At 42.4% G+C, this 16,059-nt stretch overlaps 1 protein-coding gene across 2 annotated transcripts; it reads left to right on the forward strand.

Moving 5' to 3' along the window:
• The first annotated feature begins 427 nt into the window (after positions 1-427).
• On the forward strand, positions 428-11,824 carry api5 (apoptosis inhibitor 5). 2 transcript variants are annotated; one of them, XM_042110797.1, is made up of 14 exons: positions 428-760; positions 1,382-1,543; positions 1,634-1,727; positions 3,203-3,256; positions 3,878-4,029; positions 4,455-4,661; positions 8,962-9,066; positions 9,248-9,337; positions 9,669-9,850; positions 9,978-10,071; positions 10,319-10,375; positions 10,481-10,563; positions 11,087-11,229; positions 11,311-11,824. In XM_042110797.1, the coding sequence occupies exons 1-14, from the start codon at positions 689-691 to the stop codon at positions 11,388-11,390; spliced, it is 1,575 nt and encodes a 524-aa protein (XP_041966731.1). In that variant the 5' UTR covers positions 428-688; the 3' UTR covers positions 11,391-11,824. The 2 variants fall into 2 exon arrangements, with proteins under 2 accessions (XP_041966731.1, XP_041966730.1); XM_042110796.1 differs by having other exon boundaries at positions 429-760; positions 3,191-3,256.
• Positions 11,825-16,059: the final 4,235 nt, after the last annotated feature.

Consider the following 16,059-nt stretch of genomic DNA (forward strand, 5'->3'; position numbering starts at 1 on the left):
AGCGGCATAAATAACCGGCGCACACCTGATATAAGGTTGATTTTCTCCAAACTGGATTGCTCAAAAATGCTAAAAATGTACCTGAAATGTTCAGAAGGGTTTAAGGATCATGAAAATGTACCCGAAATTCACATTCCTAACTCTATAGAACCAAGACCTTAGCATATGTGGTGAAATTCTGAGCTATGACCATAGACTTCAATGGAGCAGTCGCTGCCTCTGCTCTGCATAAAGGGGGATTTTGACCCCCCCCCCCTCCTCCCCTCCTCCCCTCCTCCCCTCCTCGTGCGATCCGGGTTCTGGGAAGTGGCTCCTGATGAAATATCTTGCTCCGCCTTAACAATCTTTGCCTAGGCTACCAGCAAAGATTGTAGATAGGCGGAGCTCGTTACCCTGGCGTCATATGTGACGCTTGCGTACTTGGTGAATCGTATGCGCATGCTCTGTCTATCGTGGTCGCCGTGGGCTTGTAGCATCAACAGCTTGAAAGCGAGGAAGAAGCAGTGGGATATCATCTCGCTGGTTTCTAGTATTTTCCATTCCCTTTCCCCTTCCCGGTTTGTATTGCAGGCGGGAGAAAATTTCACTGGATTTGCTATTTTGGCATCAGAAGAAACTTCGCAAACAAGGAATTTTATCTTGCAAACGCTAGCTAAGGTTAACGTTATACAAACACGGTCACAAGCTGATGGCGGCCACTGTAGAGGAGCTGTATCGAAACTATGGGATCCTTGCAGACGCAAAGGATAACTTGAGTCAGGTAAGTCGGTTTAGAGAGTGTTTTGTGGGTCGTTTGCGATTAGGTGGGAAACAAATCTATATAGCTAACCTTATAAATAACCAAACTCTTAAGTAAGCTAGTTAAGTAGCTAGGACACATTATAATGTTACAGCATGGCCGTGTGTTAAGCCACACACAACGCTAGCAGTAGCAACGTTTACGTTAGCCTACGGGTTATCTGTTAGCTATGTCAGTTCCTTACTAGCCAGCGCATACTGTTAGCTTTTTGGCTAACCCTATGGGATTGTCCGCTTTCCTGGCTAAGTGATATAACGTGAGATGGATATTAAAACTAATGTTAGCTAGTGTCTCCAGAGTCTCGCACGTTATATTTTAACTAACCCAACCAGACGCATTTAGCATTAACTAATTAAACGAAATTAGCCAACAGTTAATTGCTTTATTGTTAGGTGGCCAATAACATTAATTTATCGCCAGGTATCACTAGCTAACTTTAACCAGTTGGTAACATTAAAACTTCACGTTTGAAACGGCGCTGCATAAGTAAGCTTCACTTACTAAATGGTGTTTTAACCTTTAGCAATTGCACATTGTGTTAACTTAATGTTGTAATGTTTACCTCTGCTCCTTTTCACATAGCACAAGGATGCGTATCAAGTCATTCTGGATGGGGTGAAGGGGGGCCCGAAGGAGAAACGCCTGGCGGCCCAGTTCATCCCTAAATTCTTCAGCAGTTTCCCTGAACTGGCTGACGCTGCCATCAACGCACAGCTTGACCTATGTGAAGATGAAGATGTCTCAGTAAGAATATGAACATGTTTGTAAAACGGTCTTAGATGGGTTGCTTGGTTTGGGCTTGTTCGCATGTCCTTGATGTTCTCTTTTCTGTAGATCCGAAGGCAGGCTATTAAGGAACTCCCTAGATTTGCTGCTGGAGAAAACCTTCCGAGAGTGGCGGACATCCTGACACAGCTTTTGCAAACAGGTACATGATTCCTCAACAGCCTTGGTGGTTTTATCGTTTACACCAGGGGTACTCAAATAGAAATGATGAGGGGCCACAATTTCTTTTTTTCAGTGACTCATGGGGACATTTATTGGGACCGTGTACGATAACGTATCATAACAATATAACTTATGTATAACATTTATAACTTATTTTATAACATAACATTTCCTTTTTATTAAAAACAAAAATATTACCTAAAATAAAAATATAATTTTAATTTGGGCATATATTAAAGACAGTGGGATTTGTTGAATTTTGGCTCTCATTTTCTCTTTTTCTTTGCCTTCAAGCAACATGTCCATCACATCAATCATGCATTCTTTCATTATCTCTGAATCCGTGAATGGCTTCATGTGCTTCGCCAAAACCCACGCTACTCTAAGGGAGCATTGTTGCCTTTTGCTGCTTTGTCAAAGAAGTGTGGAGGATTCGGTTGGATGTATGATATGATGCTTTAAGAGCATTTAATTTTGTTGTTCTGATCTCAGTTTTGCGGAAATGTCTCTTCAAAATGCTTGTGTTTTGATTCGTAGTGTCGCTTCACATCGCTTAGTTTTATTGCCGCGACAGATTCTTGACATATTAAGCACAGAGGGGGCGAGTGCTGGACGGTGATGGAAAGAACGCAAACCTTTCTGTCCACACAGGTTGGAACTGGCGGTTTTCGCTGTCCAGTTTTCTTTTTGGGGCAAATTTCGAGCATGCCATTACGGCTCCGGTCGGTAAACGTGTGACTGCTGCCGAGAGTGATTGGGGCCATCTCAATGCCAAGTGTTTTAACCTTGCTAGGACGTGAAACGCTTGGTGATTGGATACTCCACGGAGTTCACCAAAGAGGACGTGAAATGCCCCATCACTGGGCGTTTCACGTCCTAGCAAGGCTAGAACACTGGGCATTGAGAAAGAGCCACTGTCTCGAGTTTGGGAGGGCTGGACTGGAGTGCTATCTGTTTATTATTGCCATGGAGGCAACCCCCAGCCTCGTATTGAGATCGCGGTTTCAAAATAAGAGCAGGCAGCGAGATTGACATTTTTTTTTTTTTTTTTAAATAATTAAAAAAAAACTTTTCAAAACAGCTTGAGGGCCATTAATAGATACCCCAAGGGCCACAAAAGGCCTGTGGGCAGCTATTTGAGTATGGGGGGTTTACACAGTGTAGTGCATTGACATTTACTCATTACATTTTTCATTTTATTGCGAGTTCATAACCTGGTCATCAAGATGATTCAGCCTGTGTAGAGTAAGATGGTATCTTTTTAGTCACGCTGTACAATGTGACATGTAGTAATTATAAAAACTTGCACTCATTTCACGGTGGACGTCAAAACATTTTCTTGAGGGATGCAGAAACCTGCAGCTGTCATAGAAGCGGTAATACTGGATGATTGTTATGCACTGAGATTTTCCATTCATGCCGTCCTGCATGTTTCCTGCTCAGATGATTCTGCAGAGTTCAACCAAGTGAACACAGCATTGATCTCCATATTCAAGATTGATGCCAAAGGTACATTTCTTTGTGTTTTACTTTTACCAGTGTGTCAGTAGCTGCTTTCAGACATCGGTGTAAGTCCGCATGTTCTGCGGATATCCAGCAGGTGGGCCGTATATCTGAACAGCACGTCCCGACATTTGGAACTCTGATTTTAGGCGGCTGTTCTACTACTCCCCTCCTATTTCTGACGGACATTATGTAAATGAGCTCATGTTTGAACTAAGAGAAGAACATGCGGAGATTCTATTCATGTGCCTGTTCGACCACGTTCAACCTGTTCAACCTCGTGGAGAGTCTGTTCATGTGCATTGGTGTAGTTTACTCATAATGTCCGCATGTAAGCATCATATCTGAATCACCTGAGGGGTTGGACATCTGTCTGACAAAGATCCGCATATAATGCGGAGGACATGTCTGAAAACAGTTAGTGTTGCTGCAGTGTCAAATGAATGGAAAGGCTAAAACTGATATTTTTGATGAACTTGATGTTTATTTCATCTAGATGCAGCACGTATAATCTAGTTACATGAGACCGTTGATGCTGTGAAATGTTATCCAGATGCTGCATGTAGTATTTAGTTATGTGACGTGCTGTGCATTGTGCTCATCCTGTTGCATGTTGTGGTTCTCCAGGCACTTTGGGCGGTCTGTTCAGCCAGATACTGCACGGAGAGGACATTGTGCGGGAGCGCGCTATTAAGTTTCTCTCCACCAAACTCAAGACGATGCCTGAAGATGTCATGACAAAAGAGGTTGAAGACCATATTTTCACTGAAACCAAGAAAGTAAGTCAGGAAAGATGCAATCATCATTGAAGTAAAAAAAAAAAAAAACTTAACAATCACTGATGGAAAGGGTGGAGTCTCACTATTGTGGTTGTTGATGGCCATTTAATATGGATGAATGAATGAGAAGTGGATTAGCAGGGAGTAGTAACTGACTGATAAGCCCTGCCACAGCTTGTACTGCTTTGTTTCGTTTCAGTGTTCTTAGTTATTCTTGTCTGTACCTCCACTTGCCCCCGGTGTTTCAGTGTTCTTAGTTATTCTTGTCTGTAGCTCCACTTGACCCCGGTGTTGTGTTCTTGTCTGTACCTCCACTTGACCCCGGTGTTGTGTTCTTGTCTGTAGCTCCACTTGACCCCGGTGTTGTGTTCTTGTCTGTAGCTCCACTTGACCCCGGTGACCCCGGTGTTGCGCTGTTTCCCCAGGTGCTGGAGGATGTGACGGGGGAGGAGTTTGTGCTGCTGATGCGCATCCTGTCCGGCCTGAAGAACTTGCAGACGGTGAGCGGCCGGCAGCAGCTGGTGGAGCTGGTGGTAGAGCAGGCCTTCCTGGAGCAGGCGCTCAACCCGGCCGACGCCGACGCCGTAGACCGTCTGCTGCAGTGCACACGTCAGGCTCTGCCCCTGTTCTCGGTGAGTCTCTCTACCCCCCTCCCAAAGAAAAGAAAAATCGAGATTCGTATCGAATCGTGGGTCAAAAATCGTGATACACCAACCTCACGATCCGGTTTGTATCGTTACAGCCCTATCTAACACTGATCTGAGTACATGACTGGTTCTTAGCCATTTACCAGTTTGTGTTACTCTGTCAAGGGCATTGCTGCCAGGATTGTTTTTAGTAAGTAAAGTAATACATCAGCTTTTAATAAGAGACATTGGGCACACTGTTGAGGTGAAATGTAACACGGGTGTTATGTAATGTTGCCATTGATTGAATCTTTGGTGCACTGGTATGTTTTGAAATGTTTAGCTCAAGTAGGCAGTCAATGGCAGTTCACAGCAACTGTAAGTTCTCCAACACACATATTGCACACTGCCCTCTCCCCACATACACAGCACACTATCCCATCTCCCCTGTCATCCCCCCAACACACACACCAAGACCCCTGGCAGTTGGGTTAGCCCCTTGAGCCGTGGATCTGCCCAAGGTTTCTTCCTTGGTAAGGGAGTTTTTCCTTGCCCCTGTTGCTCTTGGGTGCTCCTTGTTGGTGCCCCCCCAATCCCAATCCTCCCCCACCTTTCTTATGCAGCCCTTGCCACTTAATCTACTAAACCCCTCTTCTACTGCAATTTTTACCCCCCACCCATTAATGCACAAATAGGCTGACACCAGACATAATTTCACTGCATTTCTTACTTCCAGTAACTATATGCATGTGACGATAAACTTCCTTGTAACTATAGAGATTGAGAATGTGTCGTCATCATGGCATTTTCCCATTGGTAAACACAGAGCATTTTGGGGATTCGCTGCAATCCATGTCTGTCCATGTAAACGGCCAAAGGTACCTATAATCTTGGTCACGTGTTTTAGCAATCTCTATTGGAGAAGCTCCATTATTTCACTCCGTGAAAACCCCATAAAACCCTCAAAGTACTCAAAATCTAGTAATCATTTGAAAACAAACGTAAACAACCTTTAGCACTGCATTTCATGGCCTCTGTAGTTACGATCATTTTCCATTGAAGCATGCTAAAACACCTTTGCTTGGTTACACAAGGAACATAAATACGTAAAAAGCTGGGTTGATCACTGGCCACTCTGGTTTCTATGGTTTTACCCTAACAATATAGGTTAATCAGCCCTCCTTTTAAACCAGACTATTGTTAACCTGTTTAATGCCCCTCATTGCCTCTGTCCTCCTTTTTGGGGCAAGAAGAGTCAAACTAAATATATTCATGACGTAATCTTGGGCTGCATAATTAACCGTAATAAAATCGCAATATTGGTTCACACCTATATGTGATCTAATTTTAGAATGACCGCGACACTGCCGCATATAAAGACTTCAAAACAAGTGTTAATTTAAAGTCTACATTCTTCCTTTTGAAAGAAATGACAACTCTGGGTTATACATTTACATTTATTAATTTCAATTATATGAATCAATATAATGTCAATTATATTACTGTACAAGGGCCACCGTCCCTGCGATTTGGGACTCGGGAGTGACGTGCCCAAGGACACCACAGTGGAAGCCTAGTACAGCGCGCCCAGCTGTACGCCATCACCACCCCGCTACGCCATCACCACCCCACTAGCCCAGCTCCTTACCCACTACGCCATCACCACCCCACTACGCCATCACCACCCCACTACCATATGACAGAGCAACGGTACAGCGCGCTAGCCCAGCTCTTTACCCACTACGCCATCACCACCCCACTACCATATGACAGAGCAACGGTACAGCGCGCTAAGGAAAGCAAACCCAGTGAGCGCAAGTGAATGACTGGGCAAATGACGAGGCAGGAGAAAAGTTGTACTAGAGGACGAATGACAAAATAAGTATAGGTGGTTTAGAACGTTTACAACCTAGTGACTTTTTAGTCCCCCTCCTAACTAAAACTCTGCCATCATATCTTGACCAATAGTTGAGTATAAATGTTATTAAATTAAAAAGCTTTTACTACAGACTCAAAACGTGATGGCAGAGTTTTAGTTGGAGGGGGACCACTTAACTCGTTCTGAAGAGTAGGCTACTTCTGTGACCGCAATCAAAATGCACTTTAAACGCCAAATGCAGTTCATTGACTAGAGGAATGTCTGTAGGCAATCTTTTTTTAAACTTTGCTGGCAAACTAACAAGCTAGCAAACAAGTGGTTTAACATGGTGGGCTGTGTTTCCCAAAACCATAGTTGCTAACCTGTTAGCAACTTAGTTGGTTGGCAATGGGAAATTGCATTGCAACCAACAAGGTTGCTAACTTAGTTAGCAACTATGGTTTTGGGAAACGTGCCCCTGAATGGTTGTTACAGCAGGATGCTTGATAGCCTGTGTAGCTCCCCTCTGGTCTCGTTGCAGGGTATAGAGAAAGTTAATGCAAAAATACTCCCAAGCTCTTCCCGAAAGCTTCCAGTTATGGTCATTTTAACAACATTGCACTAGTTGCTACCAATTTCAAATATCAGATTTGACTTACTGAGGTCTACCTACCACTGTCATAATCTTGTGCCGAAAATGCACAGCAAAACTACTGTTATGTTAAATATCAGATTTGTGAAGCTGTTGCATGAGCAAGAACATTCCTTTTCTTTTCCCAGAAATGTATGTGCTAATTCAGTACATGTTTGTATGTATATAGTATAAGTAGAAGTCTATATACTCTTTTGATCCCGTGAGGGAAATTTGGTCTCTGTATTTATCCCAATCTGTGAATTAGTGAAACACACTCAGCACACAGTGAACACACACAGTGAGGTTTGAGGTAGTACTCAAAAATTTCTTCAAGGTTGGCACAGGTCTGAAAATGTCTGGGGACTAGAGATGCGTGGATGGGCTATTATTTCAACCGTAACCGCATAGCAAAACTTATCATCCATCCGCACCAACGTTTTTTGACCAATTTTCAAAACCGCACCCGCCCGCCTTCCGCTGGTTGTTTTAATGTATATGGGTGATGCGTTTGATTGGTTCAACCGCCACCCGCCTGAATTTAATTAAAATATTATATTTCTTCACGTCATCCGCCCGATCCGCGGCTGTAACCGCGAACCGCGCATCTCTACTGGGGACATTGGGATTCTTTACAAGGATTTAGTTCGCAATTATGTCCCCTTTTTCAGCCCTTCTGAGTTTGCAAGTATGCATGTCCATGTTGTCGTACACATATAGTAAAATATTGGACCAAGTCGGTGGCAAAACCAAGCGGTTTACTATGATGTGCACGCAACTGCACCACTTGATTAGCCGTTTTGCGTGGGGTGGTTATAGCATTTTTATCCCTAGTGAATATTTCAAAAGTCTGAAGTAATGCAGTGGTTGAAAAATCTCACCCTTCCCCCATAGCAGTGCCTTTTTGTTTAGTGCATTGAAATCAGTTGTAGGCCTAAAGCATTAGCCTGACGAGCCAGACCCACATTAAAATGTAGGGTCTGGACACTCACCGTTCGCAGAGCTCAGTCCGAGGGGCGGGATAATCAGTTGTCTTTCAAATTCCCTCTGCACGCAATAGGACAGCGGCAGCGCTATGAGTCCCATGCGTTTCCCACCAGCGGAGCTAGTTAGCTAGTTCAAACGTTTGCCTACTTAATAAAAGCTTAACTCGTGTCACACTGTTTGCCAGCAGCAACATCCATCTTATTTGTTTTCAAGTAGCAGGGAATTCAAGCCAAACCGTTGCAACTCTGCCATCAATCATTATGTTAAGCCCACCTATCGACTCTATACACGATTTCATTGGCCTGATTAAGTTTCGATTTCTGGAGCTCACAAGCCAACGGAGAGTTGCTAGACTAGCCCTGGCAGCAAATGTAATTTGCGGCCGCTAGGGGCGCATCTAGATTTCTAGGCTACTAAAGCATTGCTTGTCTGAGGAAATTGTCAGACTAGCTCAAGTAGTAGTAGTACTGGAATATATATATATATATATATAATTTATTTTTTTTTTTTTTTTTTTTTTTTTTTAACCGATATTTATTTATTTATTTATTTATTTATTCCTCAGCTTTTTTTTTTTTTTTTTACATCATGCTGATTCATATGAAAAACCCAAATCAATCCGGGATAATTTGTTCATCCCAAATAGAGCTATTCAAGTCATCCGGTGAAAACATTTTTTCTCTCTCATATTTCAACAACTAATGTACTGCAATGTCAGTTTTTTGTGTCGTGCAGCCCTAATATAATCCATGAGTCAGGTATGTGCGCCAAGCTTCGGTAAATCATTTTGCTCTTTTTTTTTTTTTTTTTCTTTTTTTTCTTTTCCTTAGAAAAATGTGCATTCCACACGTTTTGTGACGTATTTTTCTGACCACGTCCTGCCAAATCTCAGCACATTGACCAGCCCAGTGGCGGAACTCGATATCCAACTTGAGGTCAGTGCTTTTTTTCCTCTTCTGTAATATCCAACTTGAGGTCAGTGCTTCTTTCTCCGCTGTAATGTTTCAAGATGGAATGTGTGTAGGGGGCAGTTTGCTGATTGTTGAAAGGCAGGTTTAAATGCCGTACTGTGTGTGTGTGGTATAAATGCCGTAATCTTTCTTTATTTCTGTTCAGGTTTTGAAGTTGTTGGCAGAAATGAGTCCGTTCTGTGGTGATATGGAGAAGCTGGAAAACAACCTCAAGATGTTGTTTGAGAAACTCCTGGTAATACCGCTACCCATCAGTATCACAAAGTAAATGGCATGTGCTGCAGTGACGAAGCAAGTTCACAAGACATTTGCAGCCACAGTGCCCAGAGCACCCAGCAATTCATTTTCATCCATCCGTTCAATCCATCAGTCCATCGGTTTTCAAAATAATGCCCTCAGTGGTTTTCTTGACTGATGTTTGTTTTGTGATGACTGTGTTTGGTTTGTGATGACTGTGTTTGGTTTGTTATGACTGTGTTTGGTTTGTGATTACTGTGTTTGGGTTGTGATGACTGTATTTGGGTTGTGATTGATTGTGTTGATGAGTGGCGTCTGTCCACCTGCAGGAGTTCATGCCGCTGCCCCCAGAGGAAGGTGAGCACGGGGAGAACGCGGCCAACGAGGAGCCCAAGCTGCAGTTCAGCTACGTGGAGTGCCTCCTGTTCAGCTTCCACCAGCTTGGCAAGAAGATGCCCGACTTCCTCATTGACAAAATCGATGCAGACAAGTTGAAAGATTTCAAAATCAGGCAAGTTGTTATTCTTAAGAGTGTTTCTTTATTAGTTTGAGTTCATATGTTTTGCCTGCTGTAAATAATGTTTTTAACTGAGTCCTATAAGTTGTACTTGATTGTTGGCTTCATGGCTGTTGTGTAGGTTGCAGTACTTTGCCAGAGGACTGCAGGTGTACATTCGTCAGCTCAGAGTTGCACTGCAGGGCAAGACAGGGGAGGCGCTTAAAACGGACGAGGTACGTGTCTTGTCATGTTTGCTGTTTCTTACTTGCTTATTTTGGCAATTAGTACTGGACTGCAAGTAGAACTGCCAAAAGTTAGAAATAAAATATTTGAAATCAGTGTTGTTGGTATAGTAATAAAAACATAAGATTAAAAAAATAAAACGTTGGTGGGAAAGGTCTATTTAAATACTTGATCTCAGTCACAATATCCATCTGTGGTCTCCCAGAACTAATGTTTGCATCCTTTTCTCTCTTACAGAACAAAATCAAAGTGGTGGCTTTGAAAATTACAAACAATATCAACGTCCTTATCAAGGTATCTCTCAAAATGACACTGTATGACCAATTCCTTTCTTGAATGAATCAAACAAACAAACAAATCACACGATCCCTCATGGCATCCTTCTCTCGTTCTCTGTAGGATCTCTTTCACAATCCTCCCTCCTACAAAAGCACAGTCACGCTGTCCTGGAAGCCAGTGCAGCGGGAGGCTGCCGCCGTAGGGTATGTGTTGCTTAGTTGAGCATCTCGCTGATTGCATTTCACATAGGTCAGCTCAAGGCCCTTACCACCACAGGATCTCTAATGTAATGGCTACTGTACATTCTCACCTTCAGTAGGTCCACAGCTAAACTTTTGGGTCTTGATCTCTGACACCAAGAAGGTGTTGGGTGAGATTTGTGGGATCTTGGGATTGGTAGTGAAATTCAATACATGTGGCATCAACAAGTGCCATTTGTAAACATCACCATGCTATAGTAAGCCAGCAAGTAAAATGTTACAAATGCAGAAAAGTAAATATAGCCCTCAAAGTGTAAATTGACTAAAGAAGTTGGGGGAAAATGAGGAACTATCAGTGGTTCAAGCCTGTAGCAAAGATCCTTGATTACTAGCTCCGCTTTAACCCTCTGCCTGTAGTCTTGAATCAAACCTTAACCATCCAGCCTGTGAAGCCCATGACGTGGTTTGGATTTTGAGAAGATGACGTAGTTTGGATTTTGAGAAAATGATGTGATTTGTTCTGTAGTGAGAAACGACCACCTGGGGACGACGTGGGCACTGGCACCACCGTGAAGAAACTGGCACCAGCGCTGCCCAGGAGAGACGCCCGCCAGATCTACAACCCACCCAGTGGCAAATACAGTGGTACCATCGGCAACTTCCCATATGGTGAGGACTTTGGCAGTTATATTCATTTTTTTCTATTTGAAAAAAAAAAGGTTTTCTTTAGTGTTTGTTTTTTGTTTATAGAACAGCGTGGTGGTTTCCGAGGAGGTAGAGGTCGAGGCTTTGGAGGCAGAGGCAACCGGAGCCGAGGAAGGATCTACTGAGTGGGGAAGGACTGTCTGTTACCACATATAACACACACAAACTGAGGCAAAAGAAGACCATTGGTGCGCTGAGCTTGATCACCTCAGTGCCATTGTCCAATCAACAGCGCAGTTTTAGATCCTGTTTTTGTTCTTTCCAAGAGAATTTTTGATCCCTTCCAGAGAATGATCCTCATCACATTTTGTTGTAGTTTTCTTCTTTGCCTGACCTTTCTGTGGAACAAGGACTGCCAACTTGTACTTTGATAGTTTGTTTTTGATTGATGGAGAAAAAAATGATTGTTTTACAAAATGACTTACATTGTACCTTTTTTATTTAATCTTTTAATTTTTTTAGAGATTCATGTTTGACGTAGAGAAACCTGTTGCAAGTTTGTAAAATCCTGATAATGTTTTTCATCTGAATTTTTATCATAAACTTGTCTTTGAAGTCACATGTTGCTGTTCTTTGATTTAGATTTGTAAGTTTATTAGGCATACCATAGGAAGAACTACTATTTAATATAACAGTCATTGTGAGAAACATATTACTACTCGCGATTGTCTATACAGTAGTCTGACAGTATTGATCAGTGTTTTTTATTTATTTTTTTTTTTACATTTTTTGAGAAGTGAAATTTGCTTAATCATGGGTGGGAGTCAAGTATTGTAGTGTGATGTTGCTTTTAAAAATGTGAGATTGTAGGGAACATCACAGTAATCCATCAGCAATCAAAAGTACTGTTATTGGCACTGGTGGGGAATCCACTTCAGATTTTAAGGGTATTAACAAAGTAAATGTAAACTTCTATCCAAAGGAATGTGCAGTAGTCATCTATCACAAAACTGATTTTACTGACAAATGATCTGACCATCAGTTTTTAAAGAGTTTAGAACCAGGGGTAGAAATTGGTGGGATTGCAGGTGTTTGTTTCTAATTTATTTGATTTTAAAATACTGGTTTCTTTGCATTCCTCTGTCTGTTTTTAATGTATGCATATTGGCTAAAGTTGACATTTTCACTTACTTTTGAGCATGAATATTAATAGTAAAAATATCCTCTTATTATCCACATTCAAAATCAAGTATATACGTAATCTTATCAAGCTGATTGGGCACATTCTGAGCTGTAGAAATGTCTTCTATAGTGACGGACTTTAGCGAGGGGCCCCAGAATACGCTTTGACATGCCCCAGAAATATTAGCCAGCAGATGAAATGTTGACCATTATTGGCAAATCTGGCTGCATAAAGTCAACCTATGCACAACAGTTCAAATGACGTGCAGCAGGTGTGTCTACTGCATGGTAAGGGGTCCAACTACACGTATGTTTGCTTCTGTTCACGGTGTAGCTGCCAGTAGTTGCATTCTGCTTGTAACACCACCTCAAACTCTTCTTTAGCATAAAACCAGCTTCTTAACTAACATCTGGAGCTGGGATAGCCCCTTTTTGCCTCATAGAATCACTTTAAGCGGGCCAGTCTTGTGTCTTGCCACAACTAGCTGAAAAGGCCACAGAAGATCAGCTTCACATCGTAACACAGACAAAACGCATGTGGGGATATCCCAGTCCATGGTCCTGATGAGAGGCCAGCCAAAGCTCCAGCAGTTTTATAGTTTTAAGATACAAGGATACAAGGAAGTTTATTGTCACATTCATATAGTTACTGGATGTAAGAAATGCAGTGAAATTATGTCTGGTGTCATCCTATTTGTGCATTTATGGGGGGGGGAGGGGCAAGGAAAAACTCCCTTACCAAGGAAGAAACCTTGGGCAGATCCACAGCTCAAGGGGCTAACCCAACTGCCAGGGGTCTTGGTGTGTGTGTTGGGGGGATGACAAGGGAGATGGGATAGTGTGCTGTGTATGTGGGGAGAGGGCAGTGTGCAATATGTGTGTTGGAGAAGCTTCCTCGTGAGACAATGTGCTGTGTATTGGGATTGGGGGTGGGGGTGGGGGGGGGAGACAGAGAGGAAAACGCCGCCCAGGTATGGACACTTGTTTCCTTTTTAAATGTGACATGTTTAACACCCACCGACCAGCTGACCCAACCAACCAGCACCCACTGCCTCCCAAATCAGTTTTCCCCTGACTCCCAAAAGGTGCAAAAGTGATGCACCTGTGCTGTGTTTCTACTTATATGTAGACCTAGGGTGAAGTCAGGGAAACTGGGACATCAGGTAAAATGGGGCAAATAATGGGGTTTTCCATCTTGGGCTCTTTAAATGTTATAAAACCAATCACTAATCATGTTATTATAACTACAAGAGATTTATAAGAAACAATTATTTTGATTGGTCTGAGATAGGTGAGGTTACGATTCAAAAAACCACTGGACCCAGAACTTGCAAGAAAATCACCTGGCATGTTGATTTAGTGTTGATGGTAATAAGGGCGCTGCAGCTAAAACATTGATGATATAACACAACACATGATTGTATGATGTGATATTTTATGACTTGTTTGGCCAGTTATCAAAATATTTCAACTATACACCATACTTTTTTATGGGAAAGGATTTTGAGTGATTATCTGATGAATCAGGTCAATTGGGACAAAAAATTAAAAAATGTAAAATTGCCATATGTTTCTAAGCCACTGGGAGCCATAAAATCAAAAACCGTACACTACCTTTCAAAGGTTTGGGGTCACCCAGACAATTTCATGTTTTCCATGAAAACTCACACTTATTCATCAAATGCGTTGCAAAATTAATAGAAAATATAGTCAAAACATTGACAAGGTTAGAAATAATGATTTTTATTTGAAATAATAATTTTGTCCTTCAAATTTTGCTTTCGTCAAAGAATTCTCCATTTGCAGCAATTACAGCCTTATAGACCTTTGGCATTCCAGCTGTCAATTTGTTGAGGTAATCTGAAGAAATTTCACCCCACACTTCCTGTAGCACCTCCCACAAGTTGGATTGGATTGATGGGCACTTCTTACGTACCATACGGTCAAGCTGCTCCCACAACAGCTCAATTGGGTTGAGATCTGGTGACTGCGCTGGCCACTCCATTACAGACAGAATACCAGCTGACTGCTTCTTCCTTAAAGGAACCGTATGTAAGATTGTGGCCAAAACTGGTACTACAATCACTTTCAAATTACTGTAGAGCGGTGTATCCCCCCCCCCGATTGGCAGAGCTGGCAACCCGGATGCCGAAACACTACTGACTTCATGATTAGTAATTAGGTGGAGGGTGGCGCATCAGGCCAAAACACAACATGACAACATCAACATCAGTTGAGGGCTGCAACTTCACTTTTTAAATGACAATGTCCTGGCCGGACTACTGTTGTCAGTGATATAAGTATTTGAAATGAACATGATTTCTTAATGTCTAGTGACATATCAGGGCCATTTTATGATTAATTGAAATACATTTCTTACATACGGTTCCTTTAAATAGTTCTTGCATAGTTTGGAGGTGTGCTTTGGGTCAGTGTCCTGTTGTAGGAGGAAATTGGCTCCAATCAAGCGTTGTCCACAGGGTATGGCATGGCGTTGCAAAATGGAGTGATAGCCTTCCTTATTCAAATTCCCCTTTACCTTGTACAAATCTCTGACTTTAGCAGCACCAACGCTGCCCCCCTTATCACATGAGCTCCACCATGCAGCATGGCGTCAGGTAGGCTACTCCTGCAGCATCTTTTCACTTGTTCTGCATCTCGGAAATGTTCTCCTGTGAGATCCAAACACCTTAAACTTAGATTTTTCTGTCCATAACACTTTTTCCAATCTTCCTCTGTCTAATGTCTGTGTTGTTTTGTCCATCCTAATCTAATCTAATCTAATCTGTTCCTTGTATTGGCCAGTCTCAGATATGGTTCTTCTTTGCTACTCCGCCTAGAAGGCCAACATCCCTCTTCACCGTGGACGTTGAGACTTGCGTTTTGTGGGTAGGGTACCATTTAATGAAGCTGCCAGTTAAGGACCTGTGAGGCCTCTATTTCTCAAACTACAGACTCTAATGTACTAATGGAATGCCTATATCTGATACATGGGTGAGGTTTTTTCTATGTTTTTTCTGTGTTTCACCACTAGAGGACCAACGTTGACCAGATTTCCTCAGCAGGCCTATTTGGGAATTTTGGTTCATTACAGGATCGCTGAGACTACTGATTAGTATCACAGATAAGTTGGCTACATCAGAAGTCTTCCCCTTTTTGGTATTTCAAACTACATGCCTCCTTGAAAGAATGGGCTGCAATCAGCAGATTATAGATAGATGTGAGTGCTTAGAATCCAGAGACACTACTGACTGTAGGCCTACTTCCCTCTTATTCCTCTTTCCTCTATAATGTTTGATATCTTGATGACTTGATATGTGTGGACTAGGCCTACTGACCGCTACATTTGTTCCGTAAATAGAATTGTTCTACACGCAGTTTGAACATCTTGACGCTTGGGGGCGATGTGTCCATATGGAAACTACTTTCTGATTGATCGTGAACAGGTATTTCCCAGACCAGCCAGCCGGTACCTTGCACATGTGCCGCACACGCACTCTGCTGCTGAAAATAATCAAAAATGGGAGGCGGAGGTGGGCAACAGCAAAAAAAGGAAAGCAGAAAGACAATCGTTTAAAAACAGGCTGTGGTGAGTTTCCATTTGCCAGAACACAGTGAACACATACAGTGAAGAAACGCATTCATTCTGATGGCTCCACATTTTGCGAATTG

This window comes from Alosa sapidissima, chromosome 11 (genome assembly GCF_018492685.1).
Source record: "Alosa sapidissima isolate fAloSap1 chromosome 11, fAloSap1.pri, whole genome shotgun sequence".
NCBI classification, from domain to species: domain Eukaryota; kingdom Metazoa; phylum Chordata; class Actinopteri; order Clupeiformes; family Clupeidae; genus Alosa; species Alosa sapidissima.

Coding starts and splice junctions, on each gene's coding strand:
- api5 (XM_042110796.1), top strand. CDS start 689: ATGGCGGCCACTGTAGAGGAGCTGTATCGAAACTATGGGATCCTTGCA. Junction 10,376..10,480: donor ATATCAACGTCCTTATCAAG/GTATCTCTCAAA, acceptor CGTTCTCTGTAG/GATCTCTTTCACAATCCTCC. Junction 10,564..11,086: donor CGGGAGGCTGCCGCCGTAGG/GTATGTGTTGCT, acceptor TTTGTTCTGTAG/TGAGAAACGACCACCTGGGG.